This window comes from Salvelinus namaycush, chromosome 11 (assembly GCF_016432855.1).
Source record: "Salvelinus namaycush isolate Seneca chromosome 11, SaNama_1.0, whole genome shotgun sequence".
In the NCBI taxonomy this organism is placed as follows: domain Eukaryota; kingdom Metazoa; phylum Chordata; class Actinopteri; order Salmoniformes; family Salmonidae; genus Salvelinus; species Salvelinus namaycush.
In genome coordinates, this window is record NC_052317.1 from 16,929,266 (window position 1) to 16,942,058 (window position 12,793).

The 12,793-nt window shown below is 40.0% G+C and overlaps 1 protein-coding gene across 1 annotated transcript in view; it reads left to right on the plus strand.

The window, feature by feature from the left end:
- The window catches only part of LOC120056310 (astrotactin-1-like), a 247,741-nt gene that overhangs the window by 123,856 nt on the left and 111,092 nt on the right, over positions 1-12,793 (plus strand). Inside the window, exons 12-13 of the mRNA XM_039004549.1 lie at positions 7,588-7,754; positions 8,975-9,169. Of these exons, the coding sequence (XP_038860477.1) occupies positions 7,588-7,754; positions 8,975-9,169 (362 nt within the window). The remainder of the gene's footprint in view (positions 1-7,587; positions 7,755-8,974; positions 9,170-12,793) is intronic.

The following is a 12,793-nucleotide window of genomic DNA, read 5'->3' on the forward strand; positions in this document are numbered from 1 at the left end:
AATCATTTCTTGATTTACATTTTCCCAATATTCTGCCAATATATATATTTATATATATTTTATTTTACCCCTTTTTCTCCCCAATTTTGTGGTAACCAATTGGTAGTTACAGTCTTGTCTCATCACTGCAACTCCCGTACGGACTCGGGAGAGGCGAAGGTCGAGAGCCGTGTGTCCTCCGAAACACAACCCAACCAAGCCGTACTGCTTCTTGACACAATGCCCACTTAACCCGGAAGCCAGCCGCACCAATGTGTCGGAGGAAACACCGTACAGCTGGCGACCGTGTCAGCGTGCACTGCTCCTGGCCCGCCACAGGAGTCGCTGAACGGGAATAGTTTGCAGATTATGGGGAAATTATCAGACCAAAGGTGATGACACAACAGTTCACCTGACACAAGACTGAATCCAAACATTACAATGTTCATTTTATGTGCATTTTACATTTACTGTACATTTCACTGCATTTCTTGATAGCAAAATCTGAAAATATTCTGGGTACATTCAGTTACATGATAAGAATATTCCTGGTAAATATGGGGTAGTTGCAACATAAGACTAAGAAACTGCAAGGGTTTGAGTGAGAGGACTAACTGGTGTATCCAAGTGACCACATGCCTCGCCTAGTTCCTAAGTAATTTCAATGCACTTTTATGACTCAAAGAAGAGTCTTCAACGATAAGGTTGTTTTTTGAGCTCTCCTAGCTGTGCCGTTGCCGAACTGGAGCAAGCACACTTGTTGTTATTTTGTTTGGAACACAACCCTGCAATCAGACAATTACTGTTGTTTTTTAGACAATCTAACAACAGTCCTTTATAAATTGCAATCTAGGTCAGGTGGACATCATTTGGGCATCTATTGCCAACATGACTAGCAAAGTTATAATACGATATTACAGTGTTAGGCATTCACAATGCAATTCAGGGAAACCGATCATCATTTTGGTGCGCATAGAAAGGAGTCGTTCAGGTGCGTGTGCCACGGTGAATTCTCTTTACAACAGACAAACAGGCTCATTCTGTTCAGAACAACCCAGGGTTTGACACCATGTCATCTTGTAACTGTACATCAAACATAGTGATCATAAACATTGACACTGTATATGACATGAGTTTTATGATATGGAGTGCACATCGTGAAGTGCACAATTGGCTTACTTGTATGACATCAAATTGGTATTTATTATAATCCTCAACGTCTCATCTTTCAAAATATGAGACGGCATTTCCCTCACTCATTTGCAAAAGTTGCCCAATTAGCGGGAGGTGTCAGGGAAACTTCTTGTCGCGCGAGGTGCTCAATTTCAGAATGGCTGTCAGTCAAAATCCATACAGTGCTGTGAAGCGCAGAGACATATCTCTGACGTAGTATGTTGCTGTATAGCCACTACGTTCCAATTTAGGCGTTTATCAGTGCCCAAATCTGCCATTTTCAACCCGTATATGGGTATGAGTATAAAGGGCTACTGCATGATATCAGAATGAATTTGGTGGAGTAGGATTGGCTTTCAGATTAACAATGCCAGAGCTAAGGCACATTTTCTATGCATTTCAGTTCCAAATTTCTGCACTGTATTGATAATATCACATTTGCATCACTTTTCAAAACGTAGCTGTCAAAATCCATTGGTTATAAGAACGGTCAGCATGTCTCAAAACATTTGTTTGACATGGCTACCAAGACCAATCCCATTCTCAAACTCAGCAGTGAGCTGTATGAAATGTCTAAACCAGTTTTGACCAAGATGTTTGTGCAGGAAACTATATTTCACGCTTGAATGTTAATTATATATGAGCAGACACAATTATTTTAATCAACAACAAACATTCATAATTGTATCTGTCACAGTTACAATTGCAATTTGAGCACAGAGGCCATACTTGAATATCAATGTAAGTGTTCCTTCATAGCCTGGGGTCCCTAGCATAATCTGAAAATACATCCATTTCCTGCACCAATGCAATTAAGATTCCTGGTTGTTAGGCCTGACTTGGCTTGCTGTTAATTCAGAAAGACATGCATATAAAATCACCTAATTTGTATCGTTGGGTCTTGTTAATGCCACAAACCTGCTGCACAACAAAATTGTATTTCCTTGCCAAGCAGTTAGATTACGCAAACAATTTATTGCCCGTTTGAGAGCATTTGCCTTCTGCTCTAATGGTGCTGGTGGTCAGACCTTGGTGAATGTAGCTGTCACAGAGTTCACAACTAACAGCCTGTGCGCTCACTGACATTGCACTCTATACGGTAGAGATCTACAAGACTTTTGACCTATCAGTGGTTTCCAGTATCTAAAAGTCATGACTAAATATATAGATTGCTGACAAAATATTGAATAGGTTTGACTTTTAAACACAGCGGAGAGTATTGCAATATCAGAGGTCAAACAAGAGATCAATGTCTTATGCGATGGAAATAATTATTATATAGAATTGAATGATGACAGGAGCTCTATTGAGCTCTGAAGTAGACAGCAATTTTTAACAAGCACAAGCTTTATGAAATAGCGACTGTAGACCTTTGCCCCCAGTTTACGCAACTGCAAAATACATTCAATCATCAAATAAGCATCTTATTTTCATTTTTATTTGTTTTCTAAGTAATGAAACAAAAGTCCTCATCTTTTTAGCAACCGATAATAATAGATATCCATCATGTTGGTATTTATTTCTAAACATTTACTAGTATACCTCATGCTGTTTTGGCGGAACCGTTTCAATTATTGTGATATAGATTCTTGTCTGTCTCACCCAGACCAACTGGAAGTTCTGGATTTATGGTTTATGGTAATTTAAGGTTTAATCTGGACATACCATTCATAAACACATTTACAAGCTTTAAATCATGGTTAACATGAACTGAAATCCGCAATAAGGAATTCATCTTAGCCTTTTTTTTTATCTCCTACTAGTTCTTACTAAGCGTCCGCTCTTGTTACAGCAAGATATCCAGGATGCTGCCATCTGTTGCATAGATATCTTGGTGTTTTGTAATTACCTTGTGACGAGTTATATAAATTATATTTTCGTCCGTCTAATCATACTGGTAACTGTCTGGGACTCAGACCCCGATTCCACTTATAAATTAACACCTTGTCTGAGTCCATGCTGCCAGTCTCGTTGTGTTTAATATCTCTCCTGGCATGAGCCGACGCCTCCTGACCCCCTCTGTCTGGCTGATGTATGGCACTCCTGGGGAGAGAGGGTGCAGTCGTTTGGAAGTAAAGTCTAATAATCACCAAATGATTATGTGATTAATTAGCTCTTGTCTCCTCCTGCTAGAACAGGGGAAACGTGAGACTGTCTGTCCAGCCTGCCTGCCACCAGAACAAATTGGGCCCTGTCCAAACAAAGCGTGTCAGCCTGTGGTGTGAGATGTGTACCTACAGAGGAGACCTTAGTATTTACATGATTCAGACATTAGGACTGCTATCACACACTTACAGACTCCCTGCACTGAGTATGACCAGGGTGGATAAGTTCCCCAATGTCTCAATTTGACTCTGTAATTGTTATATGGACGCTCATCCTTTCATTTGATATTCCATGGGTGAAGACAATTTATCACGTGGCTTCAGGACTACTGGCCTCCACTTCTACTGAACTTCATCAATGTTGTCAAATGTACATTTTAAAAATGAGGTGTGTAGTTTGGGAGTCATATGTACTTCCCCCCCCAGATAAATATATAGATATAACTCACATTTAACAGAATGCTCAATTGTGCCAAGAACCTTAACATGCTTAACGTGCTTCACATGTGTTGCTAGTTGATGCACTTTGTCACTTTGACGTAGCAAATGTATATCGACGCAGTCCACATTCAGCTGAATTTGTTCTGTCTTGGGCAGAACATTTTGGGCACTAAGCGGTTCTGAGCTGAGTCGATACTTGGCTGAGGTATTCTATGAGCATACTCCTAAAGAGGAGCGGGTGGTCAGCAGAATGCCACTACTGATGTTTTCCTCTAAGGATCACTGGGTGGATTTAAGGTACTCCATCCTCTTTGGGAAAAATCTGATGTACTGCTACAGCTGTGGACAGATGCCAGAGCATGTTAATGCACCACTGTAATCCCTAAAGCTACCTCTGAAATATGACCTTTTCACACTTGCTAGGACCGTGGTAGATGTTAGTAAAAAGTATTTATAATCAAACCCCCCCCAAGAAATTGGTTCCGATTTTGGTTCTGACATTGTGAAAAAGGTAAGAACTGGTAACTACTGTTGTGGTGTCAATATGTTTGATTTACAGGAGAGCGTTATAGAATCTTTGTACACTTGTTACAAAGTTTACAACAATTCAAATTATATTCCCAAGGGGCTATTATATCATTGCACTCTGGATAACTTTGTAACTCTTAAGACTACCTGATATGCCTTGATAACCTCAACGATGACATTTGAAACCAAATCTATCTTCCTTGCCAGTGTAGAAAACTCTGTTGGCTGGATAAGTTTTCAATCTCTATTGTCCACTTTCTATTTGGCGAATTTGGAAATGGCATAGCTTATCCAACTTGCTATGTACAGTAGCAATACCACATGGCTGATTCCCATAAGCTGGAAGTAAGCAAGAGGAATGTATCTCCATTAGAAAATAAGATTAAAAGGCAGTGGTTCAAGGGTTTTTCCAGTTCAGCCTAAATACAAAGCTTCACAAGCCTGTACAATGCCATCATATACAGTACTGTCTCGTTTCGTTATAGGGATACTTCAGTATTTTGTCAATGAAGCCCTTTTCTACTTCCCCAGAGTGAGATGAACTCGTGGATACCATTTTTATGTCTCTGCGTGCAGTTTGAAGGAAGTTGCTAACTAGCATTAATGCAATTGCTATCTAGTGTTACCACAATGACTGGAAGTCTATGGTAACTGCGAGAATGCTAGTAGATACCATAGACTTCCAGTCATTGCACTAACGCTAGTTAACATTGGCTCACAAAACTACCTCTTACTTCCTTCATACTGGATGCAGAGACATAAAAATGGTATCCACGAGTTCATTTGACTCTGGAGAAGTAGAAAAAAGGGCTTCATTGCCCTTTAAACAGCCGGTAAAAGATGTTGTTTATTTTGTGGTGAAACATGAGTTTGTTATTTGACCAAGCAACACAAAAAAAGAGAGAGAAAAATCTATATATTTTTCTAAAATGAAAGAATAATTTTTGTTGACATTATTTTATGTTTCTACCATGGTGTCACGGCTGACTAGGTGTGTAGATAGGAATCAGGCGCAGAGAGCAGAGAGGTCCAGGGAAAAGATGCACTTTAATGTGGCACCAAAAGTAAATGCCCAAACACGCAGGGCGCAAAACACTGACCAACCCAACACAACGGGTAACACGGTCCAGAGCACAAACAACACCAACGACACAAACGTGAACATGAAAATAATCCCGCACAACAAAGGGGCGGGTTCCACACGCTAAATAGGGAAGCAAATCAAGCACACACAAAATAGGAACAGGTGTAACTAATGAGACAAAACTAACCGAAAAGAAAAAGGGATCGGTGGCGGCTAGTAGGCCGGTGACGACGACCGCCGAGCACCACCCGAACAGGCGGGGGAGCCAACTTCGGCGGGAGTCGTGACACATGGAGAGATGGATCTTTAGACTTTTGCCATTTGTCACATTATCTGAATGATTTTACATCATATGATTCACTCAATCATGCATTGTCAATTTCTAAAATGTTCTTAAAGTGGAACACTTAATATTTGCATTGTTATCAATAGATAACTTACTGTATGAAAAATCCTCAAACAGTATAAGGCAAGCACGTCTTTAATGATCACCATTCTTTGGACATTGGGGAAATGCTCCTGAGTTCTCCTATTTCTGCATATCATTGAACGGAGGCCTATTACAACACTCAATAAGGAGAGACGTGGGGTTCACAAGCAAGAACTATCAATACATTAATTCCTCTCTGACATCCCTTTGACACACGACACACTTCCCCATTGCCATCGATTGCAAAGAGGCCCAGTGATTTAAGGAGTCTCTGCTACAGATGAGTTAGGAGATTCAATGTACCATGATCTTTACATTACAGGTGATAAATCAGTTGTCATAGTGCTCATAGCCATGCGACAAATCAATAACAATGAGTCCAGAGAGAGGCGAGGTACTCCTGTTGCTACATGTGCCTCACTGGCCATTGATACTTTATCAACTACCACGTCCATTAGCCCAATGGTTAAACAATTGTGTTAGAGGGCCAACCAGACCTCTTTGTATAACAACATAAGTGTTAGGCTTCAAAAAGCAATGTACTGTACTGTACCTGTCCTCTACACTGTTGTCAGTGGTGGGATGGATCATCATGATCTAGGAAGGGATTTAACCCTCGCGCAGGTTGTAGACAATACGGCTTTTAAAGGTCATTTTGCATGTCGGACAGAGCTGACATGCAGTGTTACCATGAATCCGATCCTCGCGAACACTGAAACATTGCCTTTAAAAGCCTAGTTGTTGACAAACTTCGGTCGGATTGAATCCCAGCCCTAGTGTATGTATGACATGGGGGGGACGACATAAACCACATTTACAGATGCACACAATCTGAAATCTTACATAAATACAGAAAACTCCACAAGGACTGATGTAGGAAAATTGTGGATTTTTGATGAAGTTACAATTCATATTTAATGTTTTTCCCCTCATCCCTATGGTGAAAAAAAATATTTATTTCATGCCTGTTAATTTCCTCATCACCCCTTGGTTATGAGTCTCATGCTAGGCTATCATGCAGTATGTATGATCCATCCACATAGAGCTTCGCTTCAAACATAGCCTACCGCAACAGTCTGTCAAATCTTTACGTCTGAATGTATTGGTCATAATCAAATAATTTGTGACTTGGCGTTAGGTCCAAACTTTTTCTCATATGATCCTGTAAAAACAAAAGCAACAGGTTAAATTCCCCACAGGGTTACTCTTTCAACCTGTCTAACACAGACTAGTGTTAGGATGTCATGATGCCAGGGTCGATGGGCACTGGAGACTTTGAAGAGGAAATAAATAAATATATTGTCGCTTATGCTTCCTTATTGCTTGAAGGCAAACATAGCTTTTCCCTCTTTTCTCCAGGCAGGGATGCCTTGTTAAGTATCATCCCATCAAGTCCCCTTTGAAGGAATGGCTTACAGAGAACATCATGTGAATTTGGCTTCACAGGCCTCTGAAAAATGCTTTGGGAGGCACAGGGGAGTCTTTGTAACTATGGATGCAGGTGTGGAGTTGTAGAAGTTCTGCAGGCCTCTGTGAATGTATGCTACCTTTGTGCCTCATATATCTTGGTTAGCAGCACGTCCTTTGTGGTGTGAAAGAGTTTACAGAATGTTATTTGGGAAAATGTAATCAAAGCCTTTACCTTGATTTTTCCAAAAGTTCTCTAATTTTGCCTTCCCACTTTTCTATAATTCGTACACACACATGGGATCTGGATGTGTCTGATCTCTACTTATTTCTGTGTGAACTAAAATCAGATCACATCTCATATTATTTTGATTCATCTGTAGCCCTATTGTTTTTGACAATCTGTGACATCCTTTATCCTTTATTCCCACTACTTGTAGTGCCCTCCGGGACTGAGCCCTATGAAGGATGGCACAGGCTGCTACGACCACCACATTGGCATCGACTGCTCTGATGGCTTCAACGGAGGTTGTGAACAACTGTGCCTCCAGCAGCTCGCCCCCCTGGAGGACGACCCCACCCTCTACAACATACAGATGTTCTGCGGGTGAGAGAACACTACTGAACTTGGATTTGTCCCAAATGGCACCCTCTTCTCTTCATAGTACACTACTTTTGACCAGGTCCCATACTGTGCCATCCCTATGGGCCCATGGCCTTGTCTCTGTGGCACTGAGCTGACATTGCATGACACTGAACTGTCATATCCTAAAGTGTATAAAAGGATTGAATTGTACATGGTAGAACATTTAAACAATGCCATGAAATTACTAGTATGTCCTTCTTTTTCACCTCAGTAGATTCCTGGTGATTGTCAGGCATTGTCATGACATAGATTTAGTAGGAAAAGAAAGTGCAGCAGTAAGTATTTTAAATGTCAGCTGTGCAGTGCGTTAGTCACTCAGAGTGAGTTGTCTCTTCCCCTTGGAGAGGTTGTCTCTTAAAAGAGAAGGATCTTTTGACCTCTATTTTAGTCTGTGTCAAGTCTTCTCCTCACTAGTAAAGTCTTTCTGATTGTAGGTGGCAAACGTGTTATTTTCTATCATATGAAACATGATAATATGACAGAGAAAGTGAACCAGTTTATACAGTATGCCATGTGCATTAGGACTGCATTAAGACATATCTAACCCTCTTTAGTAAGAACAATGTCATCATGAAGAAAGCTTCTTTCAGTTTAATCCCTGGCCGTTTTTCGTATTGCCTTTTGATACATTTTACAGAGCTCGCTAGACACTGGGATGTCAAAATGTCATAAATATGAAAGAGTCTTGAGAAAACTCACACTGTTTGAATTATTTCCTTTTTGAAAAATGAAATGGGGGGTTTGTGTTCACTGAATTGATTTAATAGCACAATAGAACAACCATAGAATTGATCAGCACACTAGAATCGTGAAGCCTATTTTGTGGATCCCCTTGAACTCTGTCATAAAGAGGTGCACTTCTGAGTAACTAGCGAACCATGAACACAAGTAAAATAAAGAAATAATCCTCATAGCTAGCTAAAGTGATGTTTACATAATGTTAAGATGGAATTTCATGCACTCTTCAATCAGTCACAAAGTAACTTATTCAATCAAATCCGGTACAAGTAAAAAACAACCTAGTTTTTAACCCAGATTTTGGTCTAAACCCTGAATATGACTATATGTATTAGAAGCTACATGTTTAATCTAGATAAAACAATCTATTTTAATATAATGTAAGAAAACATTAAACGCTCAGCTCACACTGCTACCATTGTTTTTTCTGGTTGCCGTTGTAGCTGTATTGAGGATTACAAGAGAGGTCAAGATGGTCGTTCCTGCCAGCCCTTGTCTGAAGCCTGTACTGAGGGACTGGACTGTGGGGAAACAGCTGACGTCCCAGCCAACCAAACCGTTTTTGGGGACCTCTTCTATGGCTACAACAACCATACCAAGGAAATCATCTCTGGTCAGATCCTCAAAGCTACCTTCAGGTAATGTATGAGTTGTGTCATGGGTTTTATCTCATGTATAAAATAGGTTAAGGGATAATCAACAAGAGGCTATGTGTTCTCTGGAAAATAATAAACGATGTGGAATGTGTGTTTCACGACGCGCTAGCCGAGTAGAACTTACCTTCTATGGAGTTGCATTCTTTTCCAGAGAACTTTTGAGCCACGAGTTGATTATCCCTTCTATACAATGGCTATAATTTAACACATTGCTGCTAGAAATGTGTTAATTTGCCACTAGAAATGTGTTCAATATCCACTGAAGTAGCTGGCAAGTTTCCTAGATAGCGACTGTAGTTGCAAAGGTAACCAAACAAACAGACTTGCTAGCTTAGCTAACCAAACCATCAGTCCTAGCTTGCTATTATGAAAATCAAATTTAACAATGCCAATAATGTTTCCAATTCGACTTTTGCTTTCAAAAGCAGCTCAAACATAGAACATGTAAGAATGAACTATAGCCATTGATTTCTACCTTGCAAATATACCATGTGTTATAGGGAAATAATGCACGACCTAGAATGCCCATCAAGCCAATCAGAAACAACTATTCAACAATGCCATGGTATAAGAATGATTAATGATTGATTCATAGTTGCTTAATTGGTACACCGGTAGAGGAAATGCATTTATGGATTTTATTTTACATGTAGAGATGTATAGTAGACTAAAGTAAGGTGAGCGATTAATGAACTCAGAAGATTAAATATGTATGGCATATTTCAAATGTACTCTTCCCTCCACAATGAAAATGATCATAATGATACCACATTACATGTCAATATGAATACAGTGTATCCTGTGAATGAGGATCTAAAGATATGCTTGCAGTATCTAACAAAATGCACAGCAGTCCCTGTTTTGATGTTTGTGAATTAGTTCCGTGGCAGCATGCTTTGAAGGCTGCTTAATTACCATCGTCCACTCACGATGCTTCCTTTCCGCTGAAGTCAGGAAGTCAGAAGGTCACGGAAATAATCTGCGGACCTGAAATTTAATTTGGGTGCACATGGATCCCACAGCCGGAGGCAGTTCATCCACTTACAATATGTCACATGAGTGCTAGAGGAAGGTGAACGAGGGAAAGTTAATATCATCAAGTAGCTAAATCTCAAATACTCTGATCTCCTCATTTTGAAAGCACTGGGAGAGACAGCCAAGGTTTCAGACAGACTTTGAAAAGCACCAAATGCTCCTGTGCAGAGTGCAGGCAGACACAGCACTGGAGAAAGCCTCTTTGGGGAGCCATAGTTAATGCAAACCCTAATTATACAAGATGGCAAAAAGTGAATTAAAAGTGACCAGGAGCCAGTTTGGTGTAATGGACCTTAATTGGAGCAGATAAAACTTTGAATGTGCAATGAACAAAGGGTCTGTACTGGCGGGTTCATTAAGCCTCACAAGAATGCCATATTGATGTGACAAATAATTGGAAACTAAAGGAAATAGTCAACGTTGATACATAGGAGGAATAGTGCTGGGATGTAAATATTACTGCTGATGTAGCAGTGCAGGGAATTTCAAATTTAATCTAGAAAAGTATGAATGAACATTCTCTCAATTAGAAACAAATGCTAATGTTACAGATTTTGATTATTTCAAAGGAGAAAATGGCCAAACCAACTTCAAAATGTATATTGCCTTGAAGTATTGTCTTTACATTATATAGGTAAATCAAATGTAACGCTATAATTTTTTTTTTGCCATTTTACTGACACCCCATGGAAAGGAATAACTTATTGTGGGACTCATGGATGGTTTTCAAAGAGTCACCATGAGAGACGTCATCAAAGTCTTTACTGGAAAAAAAGTTGAGAAAAAACGGTATTATTCTGTTTCATACTCACACCAGCCTGGTGCTTGGAGCTTCATTGGCGCTTTTTCAAAGCCCCAACCCACGGTTCTGGAGTGTCACAAAGCATCTGTTTCACTCTTTGACAGTAAACGTATGAAAGGCAATAATATTACATTTGAACACTGTCTAATCATTAATGTAATGTGTAAAAAGTAATGGAACTTCAACTATGACTATTTTCAAATTTCCCGAAAAGCACAGAAACCACATACAGTACATAGCTGCTGGATAGAAATGGAAGCTTGGTTCTTCCATCTCCCAAGCTCAACTCTTCCACACGCTACTGTACACAGTGTTTCACAAACTAGACAAAATATGCACATTCCCTCTGAGTCAAGTTTGACTGTTGATCTTTTATTTATTTGAAAAAGAGGCATTCTACCCCTACCTTTTTATTTAGCCTGGCTGGAACAACAAAAGGAAGGAAATTAAAGGACACATCTAGCAGAGTGAGCAGGTACCCACTGGCTCTTCACAGCCGGTGTTGCTGGAATAAGATGAGGCTAGCCTGTACCCAGTCATCGGGAGCAGAGCGTGCTGGATGGCCAGGCTCCAGGCTGTGCCACAGAGCTGCGTCTGATTCTATCCACACAGGGCTGTGGGCTCTGCTTTCATGCTCACCAGCCTCTGAAACACTTTTCATGTTTTAAAAAAAGGTAGATGTCGTTGTCAGAATCGCTCATGCTACCCGGCTGAATTTCAGAGTTGGCTTGGTAATTATTATTTCAAAAGTTTCCGAGTTTTCTGTGGAGGATTGGAGGTAAATAAGAGGTGTCACACAATCTTAGCCGGAGCTTTTATGTGGCTGAGACCGGCATAGACACAGAGTTTTATATCAAAGGCACATATAAGGGAATATTCCATTACATTTTGTTCTTCTCTTGAGCATAGAGAGGGAGATGGGATGGGATCTCAGCTGATGTCTAGAGACTTTGCAGTGATGCGATGTCCCACTGCTAGATCTCAGTGTCTCTGAGGGAGGCAATGAAGTCCATTAGAATAATGTGAGTTAAAAAGGCAACCTCTTTTCATTATTTCTCCCCTTTGGCTCCTCGTTCTTTGCTGTCCTTGTTCTCTCTCTCTCACTCCTCCACACAACATGCTTAGAGCAGGTTTTAATTAATATTTTAGTGCCCTTTGTTCTCATCAGGGCCTGCTTGGGATCATGATTAAGACCACATTCCCAAACTACTTGGTGGGGTGTCTCCTCTCACCCCCTCAGAGGAGGAACACCTTAATCTACTCGCTTAATTAAAATATAAAATGTCTGTCTGAGCTAGATTGATTATATTGAACACTGGAGGCCATTGCCTCTATTATTGGACCCTGTAAAGATTCCACCCCAGGGTCATTCCATCACTTGTCGTCAGATATGAGCAAACCCCCCCCCCCCAAAAAAAAGTTTAAATGTCAATCAAAAGGACTGTGGTTGAGGTATGTCATAGTTGAAATTATAAAGTTGGCTGAAATCCTGAAACCCCAAAATACATTTTGACTTTAGTTTGTCAGATCTTGAAAGAAACGGAAATACTTTTTTGACATCCATGCTCATCTCATCCCACAACTGATTATAATTTGATTAAAATAGTTCCAAATTCTACTTTTAATTGTTGTTTGTTAGATACCAAAGTCTAAAGAAACTCACAAAATTATATTTACATTTGACATTTTAGTCATTTTAGCAGACGTTCTTATCCAGAGTGCAGACATTTTCATACTTTTTTTTGTGCTCTTACATTTTGAGGTCACAG